Below are 22930 nucleotides of genomic sequence, written 5' to 3' on the forward strand. Positions count from 1 at the left end.
CAAGCAGAGGCCACTCAAAATAGAATAGGTGCTTTGGGAGCCCTAGAATGTACATCCAGCAGTCACAGTTGTACCAGTTCAATGTAAGGAAGTGCCAAAATGCTTCTGTATAAAAACATGCTACTGAGAAAGAACACTGGGCCATTCAAAATAAAAATAAAAACAAACATGAGAAAACTAATCATTTCATGCTGAGAACGCTCATAAAATGTTTCCATGAACTGGGTAAATGTACCCAAAGGGGATCTTACAGTTACTGAGGACTGTACTGCGCAAGCACAAACTGCAGACAGAGTTTACCAACACCTCATTAAACAGATCTGTGTGTGTCCTTTACTTAACTACAGGTTGCACCTCTAAAATCTGGTACTTTCTCATCCAACAACTATGTTCGCTGCTAGACCAGAAAGTAGAGCCTGGTGCAGGAGACCTACTGGGGGACGGGAGCCAAAGCGCCCACCTGCCCCATGATGGCGTGGGGCTGGGAGCTGGAGACCCTGCCTGCCTCAGGGCAGCCTGAGCCCCGGGGACTGAGTCCCTGCCTGCCTCACAGCAGGATAGGGGCTGGCTGGAGCCCCACGACAGTCCCTGGGACGCTAGGCTGGGGCTAATAGTCCCAAGGGAGAGAGACTGGAGCTGCAAAAGCCCTGGACCTCCCCTCGTCTGGCAAATTCTCTTGTTCAGAACATGTCACATCCCAAGCATGCCAGATAAGGGAGGTGCAACCTGTACTCTGAGCTGATAACCAAGGTATCATAGTACTTACAAGCCAAAGTTTGCACTCCTTTGACCATCCTCCTCTTACGCTCCATGGTAACAGAGAGGGAGCCATGCTAGTCTATATAGTATCAAAACAAAAAAGCAGTCAAGTAGTACTTTAAAGACTAACAAAATAATTTATTAGGTGAGCTTCCATGGGACAGACCCACTTCTTCAGACCATATTGCGTCTGTTCTGGTATGGCTGTGGTTGGAAAAAGTGGGTCTGTCCCATGGAAGCTCACCTAATAAATTATTTTGTTAATCTTTAAAGTGCTATTTGACTGCTTTTTTACTCTCCATAGTTTGACTGAAAGATGCCCCAACCGCTGGGGTGATGGTCAGTCACATTCACTGAACTCAAAACGCTTTGCCTGAGTAAGGCATGAACAAGAAACACAGCTGTAAGGGGCAAAGTTTTTCCTTACACAGGTATGCAAATCTGGTGGTCAGCAGCAATGGAAAAATAAAGTAGACCAGGAGAGCTCAACAGAGCACTAGCAAAATATTCTTCTTGTTTACATATATAACTGTGGTATTTTGAAGGTGAACTAAATCTCATCATTGGGGGGGGAGCAGAATGGTGCTGGTAAAGACTTTCAAGGTTCAGTTTGAATTTCACAGTCTCTAAATATATCCATTTTTACACTTGTTAGTAATACATAATTACTGGACCAGAAGTATTTCAGCCACCACTTCTACCTATTCCATGGGACAATGGGATCATTTTCAACTATAATGGCGCTCTCTATGAATCTGAAATGGTCAGAAGGCTGGGAGAAGAGAAAAAGATGACGGAGTTTTTCCAGTTTAACGCTGATAATTTCTTAGATACCCAGTCCCAAATAAAATATTACCACCACCCTAACTTGGTCTCTTTTGCTTTCCACTCTCTAGCTCTCTGTCCAAATAGCAGTCCTGAGATTTGGTCCAATACATCTAGATGGGAAGTTTTAAAGACCATCCCTCTATGGTTTTATTTTTAACCTCTTCAAAAAAAATTTCCCACTGTGCCCCACTTCCAGTGTTTCTTGTCTGCTGTCTTTCCACCTGTCAGCTGAGTTGTGTCCCCATATCCCCCACCTTCCTTCACCAAAAGCTTTATTTTTAAAGCTCTGAGGAGGAAGTTGAACATAGCCACTACTGCTTGGAGTGGGAACAACTAACCATGCTAAACAGCAGTAGCTACTCTCTCCCTGCTTAAGCTCTATAGTCCATCACAAGGTAGCTACAAACATGGGAATGGGGAATTGCTCTGAAGCTGTTCACCCTCCTGAGAGCTCTCCCTGGCAGGTTACTGGTCAAAGCAAGAATGTCCAGCTGCAAAGCAGGATCCTTCTGCCTACAGGAATTAAGAGCTGCAGGACAGGAAACTGCCGGGCTTCATGACAACAACAATCACAAGACTGACTGATGAAAGTTGATAAGGACAGATAGATTATTCTCACTCTGCACCCTTAGGTTTGGTTAAAATCAAGCCAGAACACTTTTAGTTCACGAGATTATTTCTGGAGCTGTGGAAGCACATGCTTTTAATGTCCACATTTGGCCACCTTTAGAGCTGTGTTCAAGTTCTTTTCATTGGTAGGTATGGTCACATCTGTCTCAATTTTAACACTAGCTATTCCTTGTGGATTTTTTCCCTATTTCTGTCAACAGCCTCACTCCAGTCTAGTTTCCAGATTCAGCTATTTTCTATTACACAGCCCCTCAGATATATGATTAGGAAATGTTAACTTTAAAATGCAATGCATACAAACAAGTCAAATTTGTTGTCAATGTCCATCTATAAAACAAATTTTTGTTGTGTTTTTTCAAAAAAACTTAAGTGTTCTTTATTATCTGAGGAGGCAAAAACTGTTACATGCAGAATACAAACCAGATGCTGTTTATTGTGGGGTCTTTTTTTTTTTTTTTTTGTCATTTTACATAGTTTTTTTTGTTTGTTTGTTTTCCCTATTATATAATGCAAGAAGTGGCTCCATAGAACCATAGGACTGAAAGAGATTGCAAGATGTCATCTAGTCCAGTCCCCTGCACTCATGGAAAAGCTAAATATTATCTAGACTGACCCTGACAATTGCTTGTCTAACCGCCTCTTAAAAATCTCCAGTGACAGGATTCCACAATCTCCCTGGGCAATTTATTCCAGTACTTAAGTACTGTGACAGTTAGGAAGCTTTTGCTAACGTCCAACCGAAATGTACATTGCTGCAATTTAAGTCCTTTGCTTCTTGTCTTCACAGAAGCCAAGAAGAATATTTTTTTCTCCCTCCTTCTTGTAAAAAAAAAAAAAAAAAAAAAGGTTACTTACCTGCAGTGCTTTTTTTGTGTGTGTGTGGGGGGGGGGGGGGGGGCGGGGGAGGAGCTGCTACTCAGTTGGCTCCCCACCCTGCCTCCCCAGTCAATTCCACAGAGGGACTACTGAGGTGCTGGTACTCAGTACCAGTAAGTACCATCACAACAAAAGCACTGCTTGCCTGTAAGCTTTGTTCTTCAAGATGTGTGGTTCCTGTCCATTCCAACATGTGCACATGCATCAGCATACATGATTTGCAAAAGATTTTTTCCCTGGTGACAGCCACTGAAACAGCTATAGTGCCAGCCCCCCACACCCCTGCTGACCCATGCCCTGCTCAGTTCCCTCTTGCGGGAAAGCCCAACAGAGGGGAGACACGAGAGTCTGGAGTGGACAGGAGCAACACATCTCAAAGAAAAACAGTTACAGATGAGTAACCATTATTTCTTCTTCAAGTGCTTGCTCCTGTGCATTCCAATGACTGATTTACCAGCACTACGAGAGAAGGAGGGGCCAGACCTCATCTGGTGCCAGACTCCAACACTGTCATGCTGAATGCAGCAGCATCCAGTGACCATATGGACCGAGGACTGTGTAGCCACTCTGCAGATGTCCTGGACTGGAATCTGGGCCAGGTATGCCACCAAAGAGGCCTGAGCCTGGGTACAGCGTACTGTCATCTGCCGGGCAGGAATCTTAGCGAGGTCATAGCGTAACTGGATACAGGTGGTGATACAGGAAGACAAGTGCTGCAGTGTAATTGGAAGTCCCCTCATCTGTTCTGTATCCACCATGAACAATGGTGGAGATTTGCGGAAAGGCTTGGTACAAGCCAAGTGGGGAAAAAAAAAAAGGCCAGGGCTCACCTCACATCCAAAGAGTGGAGAGTCTACTCCTGGTCACAAGCATATGCTTTTGGAAAAAATACCAGGAGAAAAATGTCCTGATCAACATGAAAAGTCAACACCACCTTCATAAGAAATGCGGGATGGAGTCAGATCTGCACCTTCTCTTTATAGAAAGCAGTATATGGAAGTTCCGAGGTAAGGGCCCACAACTCCTGACAACCACCTGGCCGACGTAATAGCAACCAGGAACACTAATTTACATGATAGATAGGACAAGGGCCAGTGGGCCATCAATTCAAAGGGGAGAGCCATCAGATGTGAGAGAACCAAGTTCAAGTCCCAAAGGAGAACAGAGGCCTGCACCTGTAGATAGTCTGTCCAGGCCTTGAAAAAACAGCTCCCCCACAGGGTTTACAAACAAGGAACAAGTCTCCACACTCCCAGGACGATACCAGCAGCTCTTAGCCTTTGAGGTATAATGAACAGTCCAACAAGAGGGGCACTGGGGTCTGTGCAGGGGATGCACTGGCTTGCTGGCACCAAACAGAGAACCACTCCCACTCAGTGAGATAAGCAGAGTGTGTGGACAGCTTGCGGCTATTGAAGAGGACTTCCCTGACTGAGTCCAAACACTGCAGCTTGGGAGGTTTGGTCATGGAGCTTCTAGGCCATGAGGTGCAGAGCTGCAAAATTCAGGCGATGGAGGCAGCTGTGGTCCTGTGTGATAAGGTCTGGGTACAAAGACAGAGGCACGGCTCATCCACAGAGAGGGGACAGAAGCACAGAGAGCCAGTGCTGTCTGGGCCACGAGTATGACCAAGGCCCTGTCTCTGAAGATTTTGAAAAGGATCCTGGGCAGGCGTGGGAACAGAAGAAACAGCTAACTATACAGCCCTGTCCATGTTGTTTGGAAAGGGTCTGATAGGGAGCCCTTGCTGTGCCCCTGAAACAAACAGAAAAGAGCGCACATCCTGCTGTGCTTGGTTGCGAACAGGTCCAACCTGGGGGTGCCCCCAGTGTTGGAAAATGGTAAGGGCCACCCTGATGGACCATTCATTCAGCTAAATGGAGTGACAGGCAATCCAAGAGGTTGTTCTGCACCCCTGGGCGATATGAGCCCTGAGGCAGGATCCTGTGCTTGATGCAAAACTCCCAGAGCATTAGGGCTTCTTGAAAAAAGAGGGAGGAGAGGGACCCACTCTGTTTATGTAAAACATGGCCATAGTGTTGCCTGTCAGGATTATAACACGTTTGCCCGAGGTGCTGTAGGAATGCCCTGCACGCTACACAGATTGCCCAGAGCTCTCAATAGTTAATGTGTAACAAAAGCTCCTCTCCAGACCACAAGACTTGGGTGTGCAGGTGGAGTGTGTACACGCACTACTCTGTGTCTGAAGCATCCGTGCTGAAAGCAACCTGTGTCTGGGAAGCAGAGAGGCGAACGCCCTTCACAAGCCATCTGAGACTGAAGCCACCAACTGAGAAAGGCAAGAGTCCCCAAGATGACTGTGAGCTTCCAGTCCAGGTGGTCGCTGGACAGTTGGAACATCAATGCCAACCGCGCCTGAAGCGGGCAGAGATGAAGGCGGGCATGGCACAGTACTTTTGTGGAGGCCACCACACGCCTGAGCAGTCTCATGCAATTGCACTCCATCGTCATCAGGCAGCACTGCAAATCCCAGATGCAGCTGGACGCAGCACAGAGGTGGGCCTTGGGAAGGGAGGCTACCACCCTCGTTGAGTCGAGCAGAGCCCCTGTGAACAACTCTATGCACTGCATAGGGATGACAGTGGACTTGGGCATGTTGAGGATAAGGCCAAGCTGACAAACATGGCCCCTGTGAGGTCCACTTGCTGCAGTATCTGCTCCCCTAAATTGCCTGTAATTAGCCAGTTGTCCAGGCAGTGGAATACTTGGATGTGGTGTCTGCGTAAGAATGCTGCTACCACCACCACCATGCACTTTGTAAATTCCCTGCGGGCTGTGGCCAATCTGAATGGGAGCACTCTCAAATGAATGCCTGTTCACTACAACAAAGAAGAGGAACTGCCTGTTGGCTGGGATAATGGAGATCTGAAAGTATGTCCTTGAGATCAAGGGTGCTGAACCAGATCCCCAGATCCAGGGAGGGGATAATAAGAGACAGTGAAATGCAGCTTCTTTATAAGGCATTGACATTCCGAAAGTTCAGGACGAGGAGCAGGGCCCCTTGGCCTCAGGAATAAGGAAATATCCGGAGTAGAACCTGCTGCCATAAAATTCTGGAGGAACTTCCTCTACAGTCCCTAGAATAAGGAGGGTCTGCACCTCCTGTAGGAGGAGCCGTTCATGAGAAGGGTCCCTGAAGAGGAACGGGGAGGGTGGTTGATGGGAAGGGAGCGTACAGAAATGGACAGAATATCCCATTCCTACCACGATAAGAACCCAGTGGTCTAAGGTAACATGGCTCCATGCACAGTAGAATTGGGACAGGCCATTCCCAAAAGATGGGAAAAGATCCAGTGTGAACTCTGGTACTCCATCCCAGGGTGCACTCTCAAAGTTCATCTTGTGCCATGGCGGCTGTTTGCCTGGGTGCTGCCCAAGGCAGGGTGGTGGCACTAAGGGCCGGGGAAAGACACTCTCCCCTTCTTATTCCTCCTGCCTGTATGGTGGGTCTAACCCCACTTAGGGCCGTGATGGTATCTAGGCAGCGGCAGCGGACAGCATTGCTGTTGCTGAGGGATGGGAATGTGAACCCCCAAGGACTTGAGTGTAGCTCTAGAGTCCTTTAAACTGTGCAACACCGAGTCTATTGTCTCATTGAAAAAGCTCAGCTCATCAAATGGCAAGCCCCAGATTGCATGCTGCACCTCTGGGGACAAACCAGAAACCTGCAGCCAGGACACGTGCTGCATGATTATACCGGTTGCCACTGCTCTGGCAGCTGAGTCTGCAACATTAAGTGCCACCTGCAGATAATCTTGGAAATCCTGAGGCCTTTCTGAACAACCGCTGGCAAGTCTGGCTTCATGTTGGAGAGAAGCAGTTAATGGTACTCAGCCAGGGTGCATCAGGAATGAATATCAGCTAAGGAGAGCCTGTCGTTTGCGACCCATAATTGGAGACCATTAGTTTAATAAAGCTTCCTGCCAAATAAATCATGGCCTTAGCTTCTTTATTTTTGGGGGTTAGACCAAACTGGCCCTAGCATTCCTTATGGTTCACCGCTGTCACTAGTAGGAAACCAAGCTGAGGGCAGGTGTAAAGGTGCTGAAACCCCCTTTGTGATACCAGATAACATCAGTGTCCATCCCCTAAACTTGGGGGGAGAGGGTGGAAGCTTGGGTTTCCCCCAGGACCTTGGTGTTTGCCGGGCTGGTCTTAATGATAGGGAAATGCCACCCTGGCCAGACACTCTGGTGCCAACATATCCACAATAAGGTCAGCATCCTTGACCACCTCCTCAGCTTGCAAGTTTAATTCTTGGGCCACAATCCTCAGCAGGTCCTGGTGCACCCTCATGCCGGGGGAGGGGAAAAAAGAGTGTTGGTGGGGATGAGGGACACAACAGGGATGTCCCTAACACTGCATCCTCTGGAGAAGAGGAGGAGGATGCACCTGAAGGGGACTGATCATCATGTTTGTGGGTGTCCTCCAAACCTCTGCCTCCTACAAGGGTGCTGAGCAGGCACCAGTGGAGGGACCACTGGAGATGGTCCTTGAGGGGATGCCAAAACCTCTGGTGCTGATGGCAGTGCAAGGGCTCCCACCAGAGCTGAGGGTGTATCGCAGTCTGATGGTGCCAGCAAGGGGGTAATGAAAGGCAGGCTTTGCCCCGGTGGTATGCCCACAGGGACCACAAGGGCCACTGCGGAGCTGCCTGACACTGCAGCCACTAAGTCTGCACCAGAGCTCTTGAGGAGTCTGGGTAATGGTGCCCCAACTGGAGCCAGGACCAGTGCTGGGAACATGACCTGTAGTGAGAGCTATCAGACACAAAGGGCTCTGCATCCGAGGTGGAGGATTACTCAGACGCCAACCCAGGTGGAGCTCAGCCCAATGGTGCCAGAGAGCGGTGCTGAGAGGATTCTTCCCTGGCTCCACTGCCACCAGTTTGCCACACCAATGTTGTAGTCAGTGCTGCCATACAGGGTGAAGCCAAGTGCACTGGGGACTGTGCCATCCACCCCACTGACAGTACAGTGCGGTCCTCATGTGCCCGCATTGGTGCTAAAGTTGGGGTCAGTCTCAGGGCAGCAGATGGTGCCGGGGTCAGTGCTGATATATGTAGTGTTGGGCCCGACGCTGCAGACACAACCAGTGCCAAGGTCAACAAGTGTCATGGCGCAGTTCCAGAGCCAAAACCGTTAGTTCAATGAGGTCCCATGCCTCCTCAAAAGGTATCAGGTGTTGAGGACAAGTCTAAGCCTTCATCCACCACCAGGGCACCTGGGGAGTCCACAGATATTGGACTTGGTGTCTCTGTCCCAGAGTTAATGGTGGCAAGGCTAACACACTAGGCCATGCCAGAGCTGGTGCCTTGGGGGCAGCACCGGAGTCTTCTCAGTGCATTGAGCTGGAAAACACCTCCTCTCTGCATGCTTCTTTTCCTTAAGTGCTGGAAAATGTGAGTGGTGCAAAGACGTGGATGAGGCAGTGTGTGTCAGGGAACATTGCTGATGTTCTTGATGCTCATTCTGGTACAGCACCAAGGCCTCCCAAACCAAGGCTGGCGCACTGCACATCAAGGGAGTCGAGGCCACATCTTGCGGCTGAAGTTCCAACTCCATGAGAAGGAGTTTAGGCCTCTGATCATTCTTCCTCTTAGTTCTAGGCTTAAATCCCTGACCAATCAAGCACTTGTCTGGGAGACAGCTTTCTCCCAAACACTTCTCGCATGCAGTGCGTGGGTCACCTCTAGGCACGTGCTTACCACACTTTGAAAGCACTGAAGCCACTGCATGCCCTACAGAATGAAACAGACGTGGAGGGGAGGAACACCCCCTCGTCCCCACACACAGACTAACAAGCTACTATTTGGAGAACAATAAAACTAATCTACACTACAAAAGGTGAACTAGGGAAAAAGACACCAACAACCGTCACTGGGGAAAGAAGGAACTGAATAGCAGGGTACATACGCGCCGTTTTGACAAAGGGGCACTGCAGCCAACCTGATGGGTGTTGTTAGGGAAAAACCTTCCAACAATCATGCAGACAGGGGTGCACAAACAGTGGAATGGACAAAGGCGAGGACTTGAACAACGACCTTTTATGTACTTAAAAATGGTTGTGCGCCCTGTCAGTCTACACTTTACCCAACTAAACCAACCCAATTTCTCAATCTTCCCTCATAGGTCATATTTTCTAGATGTGTAACAATTTTCATTGCTCTTCTTGCCTTTCTCCCATTTGCCCTCATCTTTTCTGAAACATGGTACCCAGAACTGGATGCAATACATCATTTGAGGCCTAATCAGCATAGAGTAGAGCAGAAGAATTACTCCTCATATCCTGCTTAAAACACTCCTGCAAACACATCCCAGAATTATGTTTGCTTTTTTTTGTCAAAGGTGTTTCACTGTTGACTCACATTTAGCTTGTGATCCACTACGACCCCAGATGTCTCTGCCTGCACGCCTTCCTCAGCAGTCATTTTCCATTTAGTATGCGTGCAACTGACTGGACCTTTCTAAGTTGAGTAAAGTATGCTGTGCTTGTAGTTTGTATCTCCACTGCCAGAGTTCACATTACTGACAACTCTAAAGAGGCTTCCTTAAAATGTTATTTGACCTAGCAGATAAGGAAACTCTGACACTATCCTACCTTGCTAAATCATCCTTCAAAAATAAGCTGTACCTTGACTTTATTTTTGTATTTAAATAAAATGAATATGTTTCCTGACAACAAGACAATACTCTATCAAGATAAACAAGGATAAAAAGTAAAGCCTACTGTCTCAAAAAGTATAAAAAAAAGTTCCCGGGTCTAGAAGGACTTAAGTCCCGTAGCTCCCAAAAGTCTCATTTCCCCTGCAAGAGAATTTACAGAGGTCTTGACACCGTAACACTTTTCGCAGGATAGGATAAGCTTTTGTAAAATCAGTTCTCCAACTTCTCCACTGTGTGTGTGCATGCACACACAGAAAACCCATGAGCATTTAAACTTGCAAGAAATTTTAACCAGTATACAATCCTTCTGTAATTGCAAACACGCAAAAAAATTTAAAAGCATAAGACCTAAACACATGGGGCATTCTGGATGGAATGCAGTCAAACTGTAAACATACTACTTCCTCAACAGCCCAAAAAACACTGATTTGTCTCTGAGACAAAACGTCACTGCTGAGCTAGCATTTCTCTGAAAATGTAGGAGTCTAAACAACAGCACAGAGTGTTGCTGAAACTTGCTATTTTAATTTTTTTATGTACAGCGTTGGTCCACAACAATTTCCCCTTGTAATAATTTCTTCTTACAGACTACACTGTCCTGAAATAAATTGTTTATTATTTAATCTGCCCTGTAGTTTAGTGTTAAGAACGTAAAGTTCAGGTTGGGAAAAAGTCACAAGAATTAGAAATGTTGAATTACAGCATTCTTCCGATATCAATTTATAATTTTAATTACGTACCTTGACATAGATCATAGGGAGTGTCTGTTTGGCCCGACTATAATGTCTGGCAACTCTGTATACTGTTTCAGGAACATAATCCAGCACCAAATTGAGGTACACCTCATCTTTCTGGAAGAGAGAACAGCAGAAATAAACGAAAAAAGATCAAAACAGGGAAATGCAAAAACAGCATTCCAGACAGCTGGCAGGCTAAGAAATATGTTAGAACCTTGCAAATTTTTTAGGTTTTTGCAAAGATTATGTCTACATCGGGCAAATACATTATGTTAGAGAAAATAATGACTTTAAGCAAGCGCAATGTTAAACATGACTTATCCATTATTGCCAAATTACACTCAGTATCAAACTAGTTAAAATTAACAGGTTTTCTATCATGCAGCATTTTCCCAGTGCAAGTAACACCAAACAGGTCAGTGACCACTCTGCCCATTCAAGTCTTCACAAACGACCAGGGGGAATGGTAGCCTCCATTTCACAATCTAAGACTTTTTAGAAGACTAGCTAACTTCAAATAGCCTGACAACCCCACTTAATTATTTAACAAAAAAGTGTTTTTGAAATTCAAAAATATTTAATGAAGATTAATCTGATCCTGATGAAATACTACCATTGCTGTAAGAACTTTCAAGACTAAAAAGATTTTTCTCTTAACCTGACAAAAACCCTAAGCATAACACAACAAAGCAAGAAAAAGCTTCAAGCACAATTAATATCTCCAGCTTGTCCATTTCAGAGAGATCTGTAGCCTAAATTCAAAATTCACACTGAGGTGCAAAAGGATTGAAAAATCTATGACCTCATATAAAAAGTGTCTTGATTTTAGCTGTCTCCCTCCTTAAATTATTCATGTTAAAAGAGGAATTAAATGGAACAAGCCATCACATGCACACAGTGCTTAACTTAACCAGAAATTCAGCTGCTCACTTCTAGAGTTGAAATAGACCCTAGAAAACTCAAGTGCTCTGAGGTATGCCTCCAACACAATTCTGAAATTCAGAATTGTATATACATTTCCTACCAGACGAATTTAGGCTAATTACTACTGTTAATTTTCAAAAATAAAAACAAATAAAAGAAAAAGCAGACAAGATTTTCGTTGCTTTCCCCCCCACCCCCACCCCCGCCAAAATACAGGTACAGCTATAGAGAAACGTAAGATTTTCACGACACCTAGTGAGGCCTCATGTGACTGGAAATGGAGCACACCACTCCCAGGACTTCAGCTGGGACTCACTAGTTGGTCCTCTGGCTACAGTTTTTAATTAATATCTCCCAGTTTGAAAGAAAACCTCTAGATACATTTGCAGTAGTCATTTAATCACAATTGTCCCAGTCTTAAATGCTGTGACTTAATTAGCCAATTAGAGTGCACGGTCTTGCGTTTTTCTCTCACTTCTCCTTGAATTATTTAAGAAATCTCTGCTCTGAGCAAGCAAACAAGACAAGACTGACCTCCATTGAATAGAGAAAACATGGAAAATTTTTGACAGGACGTATAACACACACACGAGGGATACCTGAAATACGTGGAGAATTTTGGGACTGTAGAGATTTAAAACGTTAAATGGTACCCAGATCTCACTCCCTCCCCAGCTTGCCAGCCTGCAGGACGGATCCCTGTCACCGCAGCTGAAGTGACCTTGGTTAATAGATAAACTGGTTAAACTACATAATTTTAATCACATAACTTTTTAAAACAATAGTTACATCCCTAATTGTAGCATTTCTCCAATTCAGAGGTGGGATATCACCCTTCAGTACCATTACTTGAGGACAAATACTTTCAGGGGCATTTTGAGAGCATTTACAGGCACCTCCTAAACTAAAAAGAGGAGCCAACCTGCAGATCATTAATGACTTTACACCAATCTTCTTCCCCCACCCCAAAACAAACTGATTTTGCTGTTATCAGTTAAGTTCAACTGGTGGTAATGGCCAGCATGCAAAAGGTATGAATGATTTTTAAAACAAAAACCTCACCAACTCTATTCTATCCTCTTGTACCTTCCAAGAGGATTCAACATGAAGATAAGTACTAGTCAGAGCCACCGAAAGCCTACCTACATTAAATTAGCACTGTCACCACAGCTACAAAGGTAGCAAAAACTGGGACTTTTTGTAATCAGGACATCTGTTTTCTATAGAAATATAAAATTCAGTGTCACTCAAATTTACCCATGGTTAATACAAAAGCTTAATAAGAACACACAGCCTTCTGACTATACAGTACAATTTATTTTAATGAGCAGGATTGTGTGGAGTAGCATTATAGGACATTTGTACCATGGAGGGAAAAAAAAATAGTGCAGCAAGTTGCAGCACACAGGTCACTATTTTCACCAGGGCTCATTATAACTTGTCCACTCTAAAGATTCAAGAGCTCACAGTCCAAAAACAAAATGAAAAAGCCTTAAAAGAGAAAGACTGGAGAAGTATACAAAATAAGAAAAACTACTGAAAAGAAGAAACTTAAGACAAAGTTTAAAATGAATAAAACTTTTTTATGCAATAGATCATTAACCTGTGGAACTAATACCACAAGGCTAAGCTGAACAACTTTATAATGCAGGTCTAGTTTGCAATCTTTCGTCTTTTTTTCATTCTGATTTTTATTTTACACTCAGCCAGATATAGGACTCTAATTCCATGGCAAAAGTTCTATTCCCATGAGCATGAAGCTGAGTTCACTGGAATCCAGAGACCGAATTTTAAACTCTCTAATCAATATTTGCATATTTTGTTTTATTTACTGCTTTGAGTTCTGACATAAATCCATGCATGCAGACCTCCTTCTAATGTTACACTCTACTTATCTCTGATGGGAAAAGCCAGTTCTCTCTCTCAATTCTCCGTCCTTCATCATCCCAGCAACCTTCCCATCTGATTTTGCAGACCAAACTGACTTACACATGATTTTTTTAATCTCCTCTCTTCCTGCAACTGTGTTTTGGAGATGAAGAAGGATGATCTAGCCTACGAGTCAAAACTCAGTTCTCTCAGGTATAGCGGAAGTACATTTGGTCAATTTTTTGGGTCCTTAATTTATCTGAAAGCCATCCTGAAATGATACATTTTAATCTTATACAACCTACCTACTATTCTCTTCTGCCATAACTTACCAGTATTTTGAAGGTGCACTATGCTAATATTCTCATCAGATAAAGGTGAGTCAACTATTCTGAGCAAGCTCTCCTTGAAGATACCATGATGTATGAGATTCACATCACTTGATATACTGTTATAATACTTTTCATCATCCCTTTTTTGCAAATACAAAAATAGTGCCAAAGAAATCCACAAGTTGTCTGAGCTTCCCCTTAGGAGATTTGCTAAGATAAGCTATATTTGCATGACTGAGCAGAGCTCTTCCTGGATGATATAACCTGGTTTGCTTGCTCTCAAGAAACAATTTACTGTGAAACAAATACATTGCACAAGGGAACCATTTTCAAAGAAGATTTTCCAATTAGAGGCCTTATTCAAGGATCTATGAATGGTTTCCAACAATCTTCCTCTTCATTCTCCATCACACATTCCCATGTGACCCACTGCCATACTATCATTCAACATCACTGAGCTGGGAAGCAGAAGAGGGAAAGCTAGTCAGTCAGGAGAACACATTCATGAGAGTTTTCTCAGTGATCCAACAGGGGCCGGAGCAGGTGGCATCACAGAAGTGGAAGAAATAAGAAGGAAGAGGAGGCGTTAGCATGGATGAATGCACTTTTCCATAGATCAGCTAGGACTGAATAAACCAAAATCATTAGAGTTACAGCTCCCTTAAATTAGGGCAACTACATGAGCATTTATGTATTTCTCTACTTGTCTCAAGTGTTCTGACCTTTTTCTCTAACAATTGCACCAGAGTTTTATTTTTTATTGTTCTGATTTCCTTATGATGTCATCTTTGGACATATAGCTTTTTTGCATTTGGGCTCAGACCTCTAACGGCCTCAAGCATTAATGATGTTGCTTTCTGCCACTTGAAATAAATCCAGTCTGGTTCAAAACATTAACGTTAATCAATAAATCAAAATAACTATGGCATTGCTGCTGAACCTTTCTGCAATGCTCAAGAACTGTCAACTCAAGCAAAATTGTTACATCATGTACAATTTTTAACATACACATAAGTACTCATTCACTCACTCTCTTTTTCCAAGCTTTCCCAGTACGGAAGTGTGGGGGAAACACGAAGATCTAAAACCCAAAATGTTTCAAACAGCTTATTTTTTCATTTTCTTTGTCTCAGAAATCAGAGCTCAAATAGACCTCTAAGAGTGATCACTATGGTCTTGGTGAGGCTGCTGCATTAATTTAAATGTTGTATGCATAGAGAGCGAGTGAAATTAAATGCTGCAGCTTTTGAAACTCCCTAAAGATGCTGGGGGTGGGGGGTCACATTCAAGCCTCTCTCTCCTCCACCATACAGGAAAAACTAGAGCTGGAAACCCTAGGGCCATCACTACTGCCAATATGAGCCAACAAGTTGTGAGATGTAAGGATTCAATTCTCCTGGGTCACTTACTTGGAATGAAGATCAAATATCTACTCCCTGTCCCTCAGCTACCAAAACTCCAAGCAATATGGGGATTTTTGTATAACTTCTCCTTTAGGTGGGAGATTGGAGCAATGTCTACTATATACTTACCGCAGCCAGGATATTATGGTTAATCAGGTAGCAGAGCCACCACCCTTTCCTATATAGTATTTTCTACAGATTTAAACAGAGATGATGGAAGTGCTAGAGCTCACCTGTCAAAGTGAGCCACTGAGCACAAAATGGAAGTATACTACAAAGTCTGCTCCCCCTGAGGAATACATCATATTTCAGATGGAAGAGCTCTATTATTATTTCAATTCAACCAATAATTTATCTAATTAACTGCAAGAATTTCTTCCATTCACTAGATACCTGAGAGAGATCTTTCCTTTCTTTTTTTGGCACTGGCACACTGAAGAGAGAATACTAAATAGACTCACCAGTAGTTCCCCTTTCCAGACAATTTATGAAGGGAGCATACCTTCCACTATGTCACATGCTGAAGGAGGAAGACAACCAACCAACCCATGATGGGGTGTACTAACATCACACTGAGCTTGAGGTGGGGGGAGCCAGGCCTATTGGACAGAAAAGGCCCTGTGGGAGCTCAGGAGCTACTGCCATCCAAGGAGCAGCCACAGCAATCACCCAAGTATTGGCGGCAGCAGCAGCAGCTACAACGGCCTGAGGAGCAGCAATGACAGTGGTGGCAGCCCCCACCGGAGGAGCAGTCCACAGCAGGAGCAGCTGGAGGAAGCACGGCCAGAGCAGAGACAACGGACTGCACAGGGAACAAGGAAGGAAGTAGCCGGGGCTGGGGGAACCAGGAAGGTTACCTACCCATGAGCTCAGTGTATTGCGGTGAGGATTCCTGCTGAGCTAGTGGCTGGGGTCCCATACCCACCACCAACAGGACCCTGGGCTGGAGCAACGTGGGGCAGGCAGAACCAACCTCCTCTATGCCCACCTCCCTGTGAGCCGAAAGCAGGGAGAACCTAGGCTGCTGAGGCCTGATCGAGCCGTGAGGCCTGGTGTACTTAGACTAGGCCACAGAGCCCTGATTGGACTGTGAGGCCCTGAGAACTGAGACTAGGCCGCTGAGGCCAGATTGGGCTGTCAAGCCTGGAGGGTAACTCAGGAGCCCTCTGGAGTGAAGCAAGGCAGAAAACCGTGCCACACAACCATTAAGAGAATAGAAAGCTAGCAGTAGATGTAAAACCACAAAAAAGAACTTGTTTTTCCTATTCAAGTTATTTGTCAAGTATCCATAAAGTGTAAAGCACTTTGGAACAAGGAAGATAGCCCAATTTTCCTGCTCAGCCTATTTGTATATTCAAGTAGTACCTTTTCTATAGTGTATTGAAGATACGTGATTGCTTTTTCAGTGTTAAACCATATACATAACATACTGGTAGAGGAGACCTGGAACGCTGTTGTATAAGATCAGGTTTTATGAAGAAGTTCCCAAAGGTTGCTGAACTTCTTCTGAGCAGCTGGATATAAGCAGGAGATTCAATTTAACATTTCAGCCAGATAATGGCTTCTTTGAGAGCACATCACCTTCCTGTAGCAACACAGTGAGAATCAGCGATAGGCAACCTGTGACCCATCACGATTCTATGTATGTCCACATGACATTGTGGATAACCATTGCCCAAGTGCAGGGGCGCCAGATTTCACTGTTTCCATACACAGTTTTGTTTTTTCTTCCGACACTGCTTTACACACATCACTTTAGTGAAGGCACGTGAAGAAAAGAGCACACTGACTGCACATGATATTGACCAGGGAGCTTCCTCTGCATACCACTGAAATGCTGCTACAGTTCATTTGGCACAGCCTGCAAATTCAAGCTATACAAAAGCAGTTAGCAAAAATTATTCTATCCCATCCCAGGAGAACGATTAGGTTGTGCCACTGAAATTAAGGTCCACTCTTGCAGCCTACTCATTAGCTTAGTTTGGTCATCGCTGGTATATTAGAAAGAAGGGTCCACTCTCCCTATTGTGAGAGCTGAACTCCAGGAAATTCAAACCCAGCAATGAAAGTGTAACTAGTTGGACCCATCTGACTTACCTAAAATCATACATTTCAAAACCATAAGTATATTGCCCTAGAAACAAGCAAAAGAACACAGCATGTAATTTTTGCAGGTTTGTACCACGTTTGTATTTCCAACACTACAATCTATCAAGATGAGGTTGTGGTTTACTGCATTGTGTGAATGGTGTGAAGCAAGGGTGCATGCTGGCCCCAGTGTTATTCAACCTCTTTTTCACATGCGTCCTCAGGCACGCAGTTAGTGACCTGGACCATGGAGTCTACATAAAATACAGACTTGATGAGTCACTTTTCGACCTTTGTCGTCTGAATGCTAAAACCAAGACAACTGAGAGGCTCATCCTTGAAGCGCTTTTTGCTGACGACTGTGCACTTATGGCACACAAGGAATCTGATCTCCAGCTCATAGTCAACAAATTTGCTGATGCCACTCGCCTCTTTGGTTTGACCATCAGCCTAGGAAAGACCGAGGTACTGTTTCAACCTGCTCCAGAATCGGCTGTTCTCCCCACTTCAATCTTTATTGAACGAACAGAGTTAAAAACAGTAGAGGAGTTCAAGTACCTTGGCAGCGTGATAGCCAATGACAGCTCCCTTGACAAAGAAATCAATGCCAGAATCTGCCAGGCCAGCCAGGCACTAGGATGTATGAGAGGTCGAGTGTTGAATCAGCACAATATCCGACAGTCTACTAAACCGAAAGTGTACAAGGCTGTAGTCCTGACCAGTCTCCTGTATGGCTGTGAAACCTGGACCTTGTACAGAAAACATATAAAACTGCTGGAGCGCTTCCACACACGCAGCCTGAGGTCAATACTGCACATTCAATGACAGGACAGAGTTACGAACCTGGAAGTCCTAGACAGAGCAGGAACCACGAGCATCGAAGCTATGATTCTGAAAGCCCAGCTTCGCTGGACAGGGCATGTCATACAAATGGAGGGGTCAAGAATCCCTAAGCAACTCCTCTACAGTGAATTCTCCCAGGGCAGAAGAAATCAGGGTAGGCCTTGCAAGAGATATAAAGACCGCATGAAGTCCAACATTGCTCATGCTGGTTTAAAACCAGATCAGCTAGAGCAGCATGCAAAAGACTGAACAGGCTGGTGTGCTCTTGTACGACATATGACAACTTTGAAGAGCAGTGACGCGTACACCTCATTGATGTTCGTGAGAGGAAGAAAGCAACAGCAGCAGCCGCACCAACAGAGCCAGGACAATTCCCTTGCCCCCACTGTGAATGCCCATGCCGTTCAAAGCTTGGACTCCCCAACCACATGCAAATCCACAACCAACGAGCCTGTGCAAGCTCAAGACATCGTCGGACACGACGGACTACCTACATTGACAATCTATCAAGATGAGGTCGTGCTTTAAGAACAAGCAAAAACATTGAGAAGTGTAGCTTCCCTTCTCAAAGCATCTACAGTAAAGTTTCATATCTGGCAGCCCTGGGACCAGGAGGTTGACAGATATTTAAGTATTCTGGATAATAGAGAGGTATACCCAGCAATGCATAACATTAAAGGAAAACAAGAGTAGCTATTAAACAAATATGTATGCAAACTACTTTATTTACCAACAACAATAGTATTGTAGAGTGTAAACCTATACTGCATTTGCTGTATTTACTTTCACAGTACTGTACTCATGGAAAACTTAACTAACATTTACTCATGATTAAAATGCCAGTTATCTGAGAGTTCCAGGTGACAGAATGCTGGTTAAGAGAGAATTTACTGTAGTAGCCACAACTAGAGGAGTTTGGGAGTTGAAAAACTGTGGCTGTTTTTATCTGTATGAAGGAATGGTGACATCCAGTGGCCACATGAGCATGCTTTCACTTGCAATTCACAGATGATAAAGCAGAGTTTGGAACTGAGTTCTAGAACTAAGAAATATGATGCGAGCGTATGCACAGGTGCACACAACACTACTAGTTTTACAGTGTGCTTACGACAAACTCTCTTCCATTCCTGAAATTATTTTGGGATGAACAAGAAATACTCATGGAAATACTCGCCCATATTAGTAACACTGCAGATACTATACAAATTCCTCCTCAGAGCTCTCCTCACAGTTACCTCTCCCCCACTTATTTTAGTCCTAGACACCTGGTATAGAAACTGCCTACTGGTAAATCTGAGATGATTCTGTAATAGGTTTATGTTCATTAAGAGTGAAGTCAAGTCATCTAAATTAGCTTATGATCTAAGCCAAGTTTGATGAGGCCTGGTCACTACTGTATGTCAAAAGTTCTTGTAGCTCATAACTTTGAGCAAGCCAGGATTACTGAGTGGTACACTGAATACTGTATTCTTGCATTGACAGAAAAAACCAAAACAGAGAACAAAGAACCCTCATTCATGAAAACAGACCAGGAATTCCTACCTTCGCTAAATTTACCTTAGTCCTGAAAAATTCTTTCATCCCGCAACTATTTGGGAGGAATTAAAGAATCCCTGGGAGGATCAATCTTATCTGATTTTCTTTACCAAAACCCTAGGCCAGGGGTCAGCAACCTGCGGCTCTTTAAGGAGTCATTTGTGGCTCTGGATGCTGTTGCCACTGACTCCTCTTGCAGCTCCCTGCCCTGCCACCAATGAAACAGGAGAACTAAATTTAATTGGTTCAGTGTCTGGCAGGGCAGCAGGAGGGATCCAGCCGTTAAGCCAATTAAATTTAGTTCCACTATTTCAGTGGTGGCAGGATGCCACAGCGAGCCCCTCACTCGCCCCACTACTCATCTCTCCAAGCTGCACTGCTGCTGCGCACAGAGCTGCTATGGCCTCCGCTCCCCGGCGGCTCCATGCTGGGCAGTTCTACCTCTCCTCAGCTTTCGTGTAGAGCTGGATTCAGAGAGGGGCTGCAGGGGCTCCAGGATGTACGTGGTATAGCCCCTGTGGGCTGGTACAGACCTTCTGTACGTGGGGGGGAGGTAGCTCGGAACACTGTCATTCCCTCCCCCTCACTGCAGCTGTGTCCCTGAGGATGGAAGCCCTGCTACCCAAGCACCCACACTCTTCTGGTGGGCATGGCTCAGCTCGCTCTGAACACCTCTACGCCAGCCTTCCTTCTGCTGGGTGCATGTGGCTACGCGGCATGGGCTCCCCAGCCAGTGCCACGGATGGGTTAGTCCAGGGGGCAGCCTTGGAGCTGAGAAGGTTTAAGCCTGGGGGTGAAGGGGTGGGTTTGCAGGATTGAGGGGGGTAAAGCTTAGAGATGGGAGGTGAATTTGGGGGCTGAGGGCTATGAGAGGTAAAGCCTGGAGATAGGGGGGCAGGTTTGGGGGCTGAGGGGAGTAGAGCATGGGAATGTGGGGGGCTAGGAGGGCTGATGAGAACATTGCAAGTGTCTAAGGCTATGGCTACACAACATCATAGAGTCAATTTTAAGGCAGTTTACTTGATCTGATAATGTCACGTCTTTACTGTGAATGTGACTGGTTCTATTTTAGAGAGCACTGAGGTTGTTATTATTATACCAACCATGCAAGTGGGTGTCGCGTCAAGCTCAAATTTAAAAGTTCAGAATTGTGCTAGTGTGGAAACGGCATTTATTTACAAGTGACCTTACTGGCCCCCCCAGAGGTGTCTCATATGTATTCCATAATGCCCCATGGTTGTCCACTTCCATCTCTGCTGCCCTCCAGGTGTGCAGGAAGTACCTAAAATGAAGCCCACCAATTTGAATTTGGCACCAGGAAGCCTGAGAAATTGAAGTGGGGACCTGGACCCATTATGTGGTGGCTTCTTCCCTGTACAGAGCAGCCAAGATTGGTTTTTTTGTGGTGACGCCAATCCCTACCCCACAGAGGCATCTAGGCTGTGAGGGTCACAGCCTGTATGAGAGGCCAAGAAACTTCTTTTCTGCATTTCACATTTGTACAGGGGAAGGGGCAGCCTCCCTCCCCCTCCACGAACCATAGCGCCATGCAGTCAGGATCTGTCACGCACCCAACCAAATCACATGGCTAGCCTCCGACCCAATAAAAGCATATGCCTGCAGTGCAGTGGAGACCATGCTTCTGGACAGCACCATGTCCTGGCTTGCACACGATGAAGGCTCCAAAGGCCGGGAAGATATCTGTGGGCTCGCTGTCACTGGTGGAAGTCTCACCCACTTCAGCTAAGATTTCAAGGGCCTGGCTGTCTCCCCACTTGTGGCAAAGATTTTGGGGCCTGGCTGTTGCCAGGGAGACAGGATGGCCCCACACAAGCTGGGGAGCTTGGTCTTTGCTATGTTTTCAGTGGGACAGCATGCGCCCAGGGGCTGGCAGAAAGCCCCTGAAGGGACCTGTCAGCTGGCCCTTCCACTACATCCTCCTTTCATCATACGTGGCAGGGGGATGGGGGCCAGATATCACATGATGTAATCTGTTCCCATAATAGTTTCAGAGATGACGTTTATGGCAATCTGAGGTTTCAAGTGGGGGAAAAGTTGATGAGGGACCAGCTGAGATAGCACAGTCACCTGGGTGATCCCAGGTTACAGAATCATTCCAGCACGTGGGTATGACAGTCCCATGCCCAGCATGCCTAGCTGGCTGATCAGGCAAGTTGCACCTAAAGGGAATAATGTGAAGGCATTCTTTCAATAGAGAAAAAGCAGCTGAGCAACCTGCTTACATGGATCAGTCACCTTCTGAAGCCAGCCTGTTTGGTGCTCTTTCCCCTGCGATTCCCTACTTTTACTAATTTCCTTCTGGAAAAAATGGCCCTTTGCTTTCCATGGAAGGAGAAGCAGGGCAATACAATTTGGGAAAATGACATCACATACCCACAACCACTTGCGGGGCACTTTTCCCTGCATTCTGCACCAGCAAAAAAAACCCAGAATGCTACAGGGCCCAGGGAACTGTAAGATAGGTTCCCGCAATGCACTGCTGTCAGAGTCAATGTTTGGCAATTTAGTGTGGCAGCACTAACTCAGCTCTTTTGGGGGGTGAGGATACTCTAATTCAAATTTATAAAACCCAGTATTACAAACTTGCATTCATCTCCTGCTATATACATAGGCTAAGACACATTGTTTTTGAAAACTCACAGTTGCTGCTCATGCTATACTTGTTCAGTGGCTACTGACATCTCAAGTCTGCAGGACTGACCATCCGCAACCATGCACCAGTGCTGCTGAATTTTTAAAAAGAAGTTACAAAAACTGAGTAAAGGATATGCACATTTGGGCCCCTCGGAATAGTACCTTTTTCTCCAAGACTTGGAATCCAGAAAGAATTTTCATTGCCTACTACTTAGTGTCTCCATCCTTCCAACACTGTGGGCTCATCTACACCACTCCCCTCAGGTGAAGAGGGCATATAAATGAGCCCGAATGGAGAATAGCAATGAGGTGCTGTACTGCATATGCATGTAGCATAATTCCCGCTGCGTGAACTATGAAGTTGCTAACTTCAAAGCGGAGGTAAGCAATGTAGTCACGGGCACTTCAAAGTACCCATGCAACTTCAAAGTTCCCTTACTCCCAAAACGTGGAGCAAGACACCAAGGCTGTGGCTGCTCTAGCCCCGGCCTTCCACTTGGTTTTGGGTAGAAGGGGCTTTTGAAGTCGAGGGGGTCCTTTGGAAAGGCTCCCGTCTACATGGGTGGTGTGCGTATTGAAAGCGGCACTTTCAAAATGTGCACAGCCACCAACATGCTAATGAGGCACTGCATATTCATGGTAGTGCCTCATTAGCATCTGCTGAAGTGGCTCATTAGCATGCCCCTTCCGAAAGGTGGGGGCTAGTGCAGCCACAACCCAAAAACAACTACACATTAATCCAATCTGCTTCTGCAGTGTACAGT

The 22930-nt window shown here is 45.4% G+C and overlaps 1 protein-coding gene across 5 annotated transcripts in view; it reads right to left on the minus strand.

The window, feature by feature from the left end:
* Window positions 1–22930, minus strand: part of GSK3B (glycogen synthase kinase 3 beta) — a 248952-nt gene that overhangs the window by 80578 nt on the left and 145444 nt on the right. For all 5 annotated transcript variants that reach the window (XM_075000576.1, XM_075000572.1, XM_075000574.1 and 2 more), the window contains exon 4: window positions 10520–10630. In XM_075000576.1, the coding sequence (XP_074856677.1) occupies window positions 10520–10630 (111 nt within the window). The remainder of the gene's footprint in view (window positions 1–10519; window positions 10631–22930) is intronic.

This window comes from Carettochelys insculpta, chromosome 1 (assembly GCF_033958435.1).
Source record: "Carettochelys insculpta isolate YL-2023 chromosome 1, ASM3395843v1, whole genome shotgun sequence".
In the NCBI taxonomy this organism is placed as follows: domain Eukaryota; kingdom Metazoa; phylum Chordata; order Testudines; family Carettochelyidae; genus Carettochelys; species Carettochelys insculpta.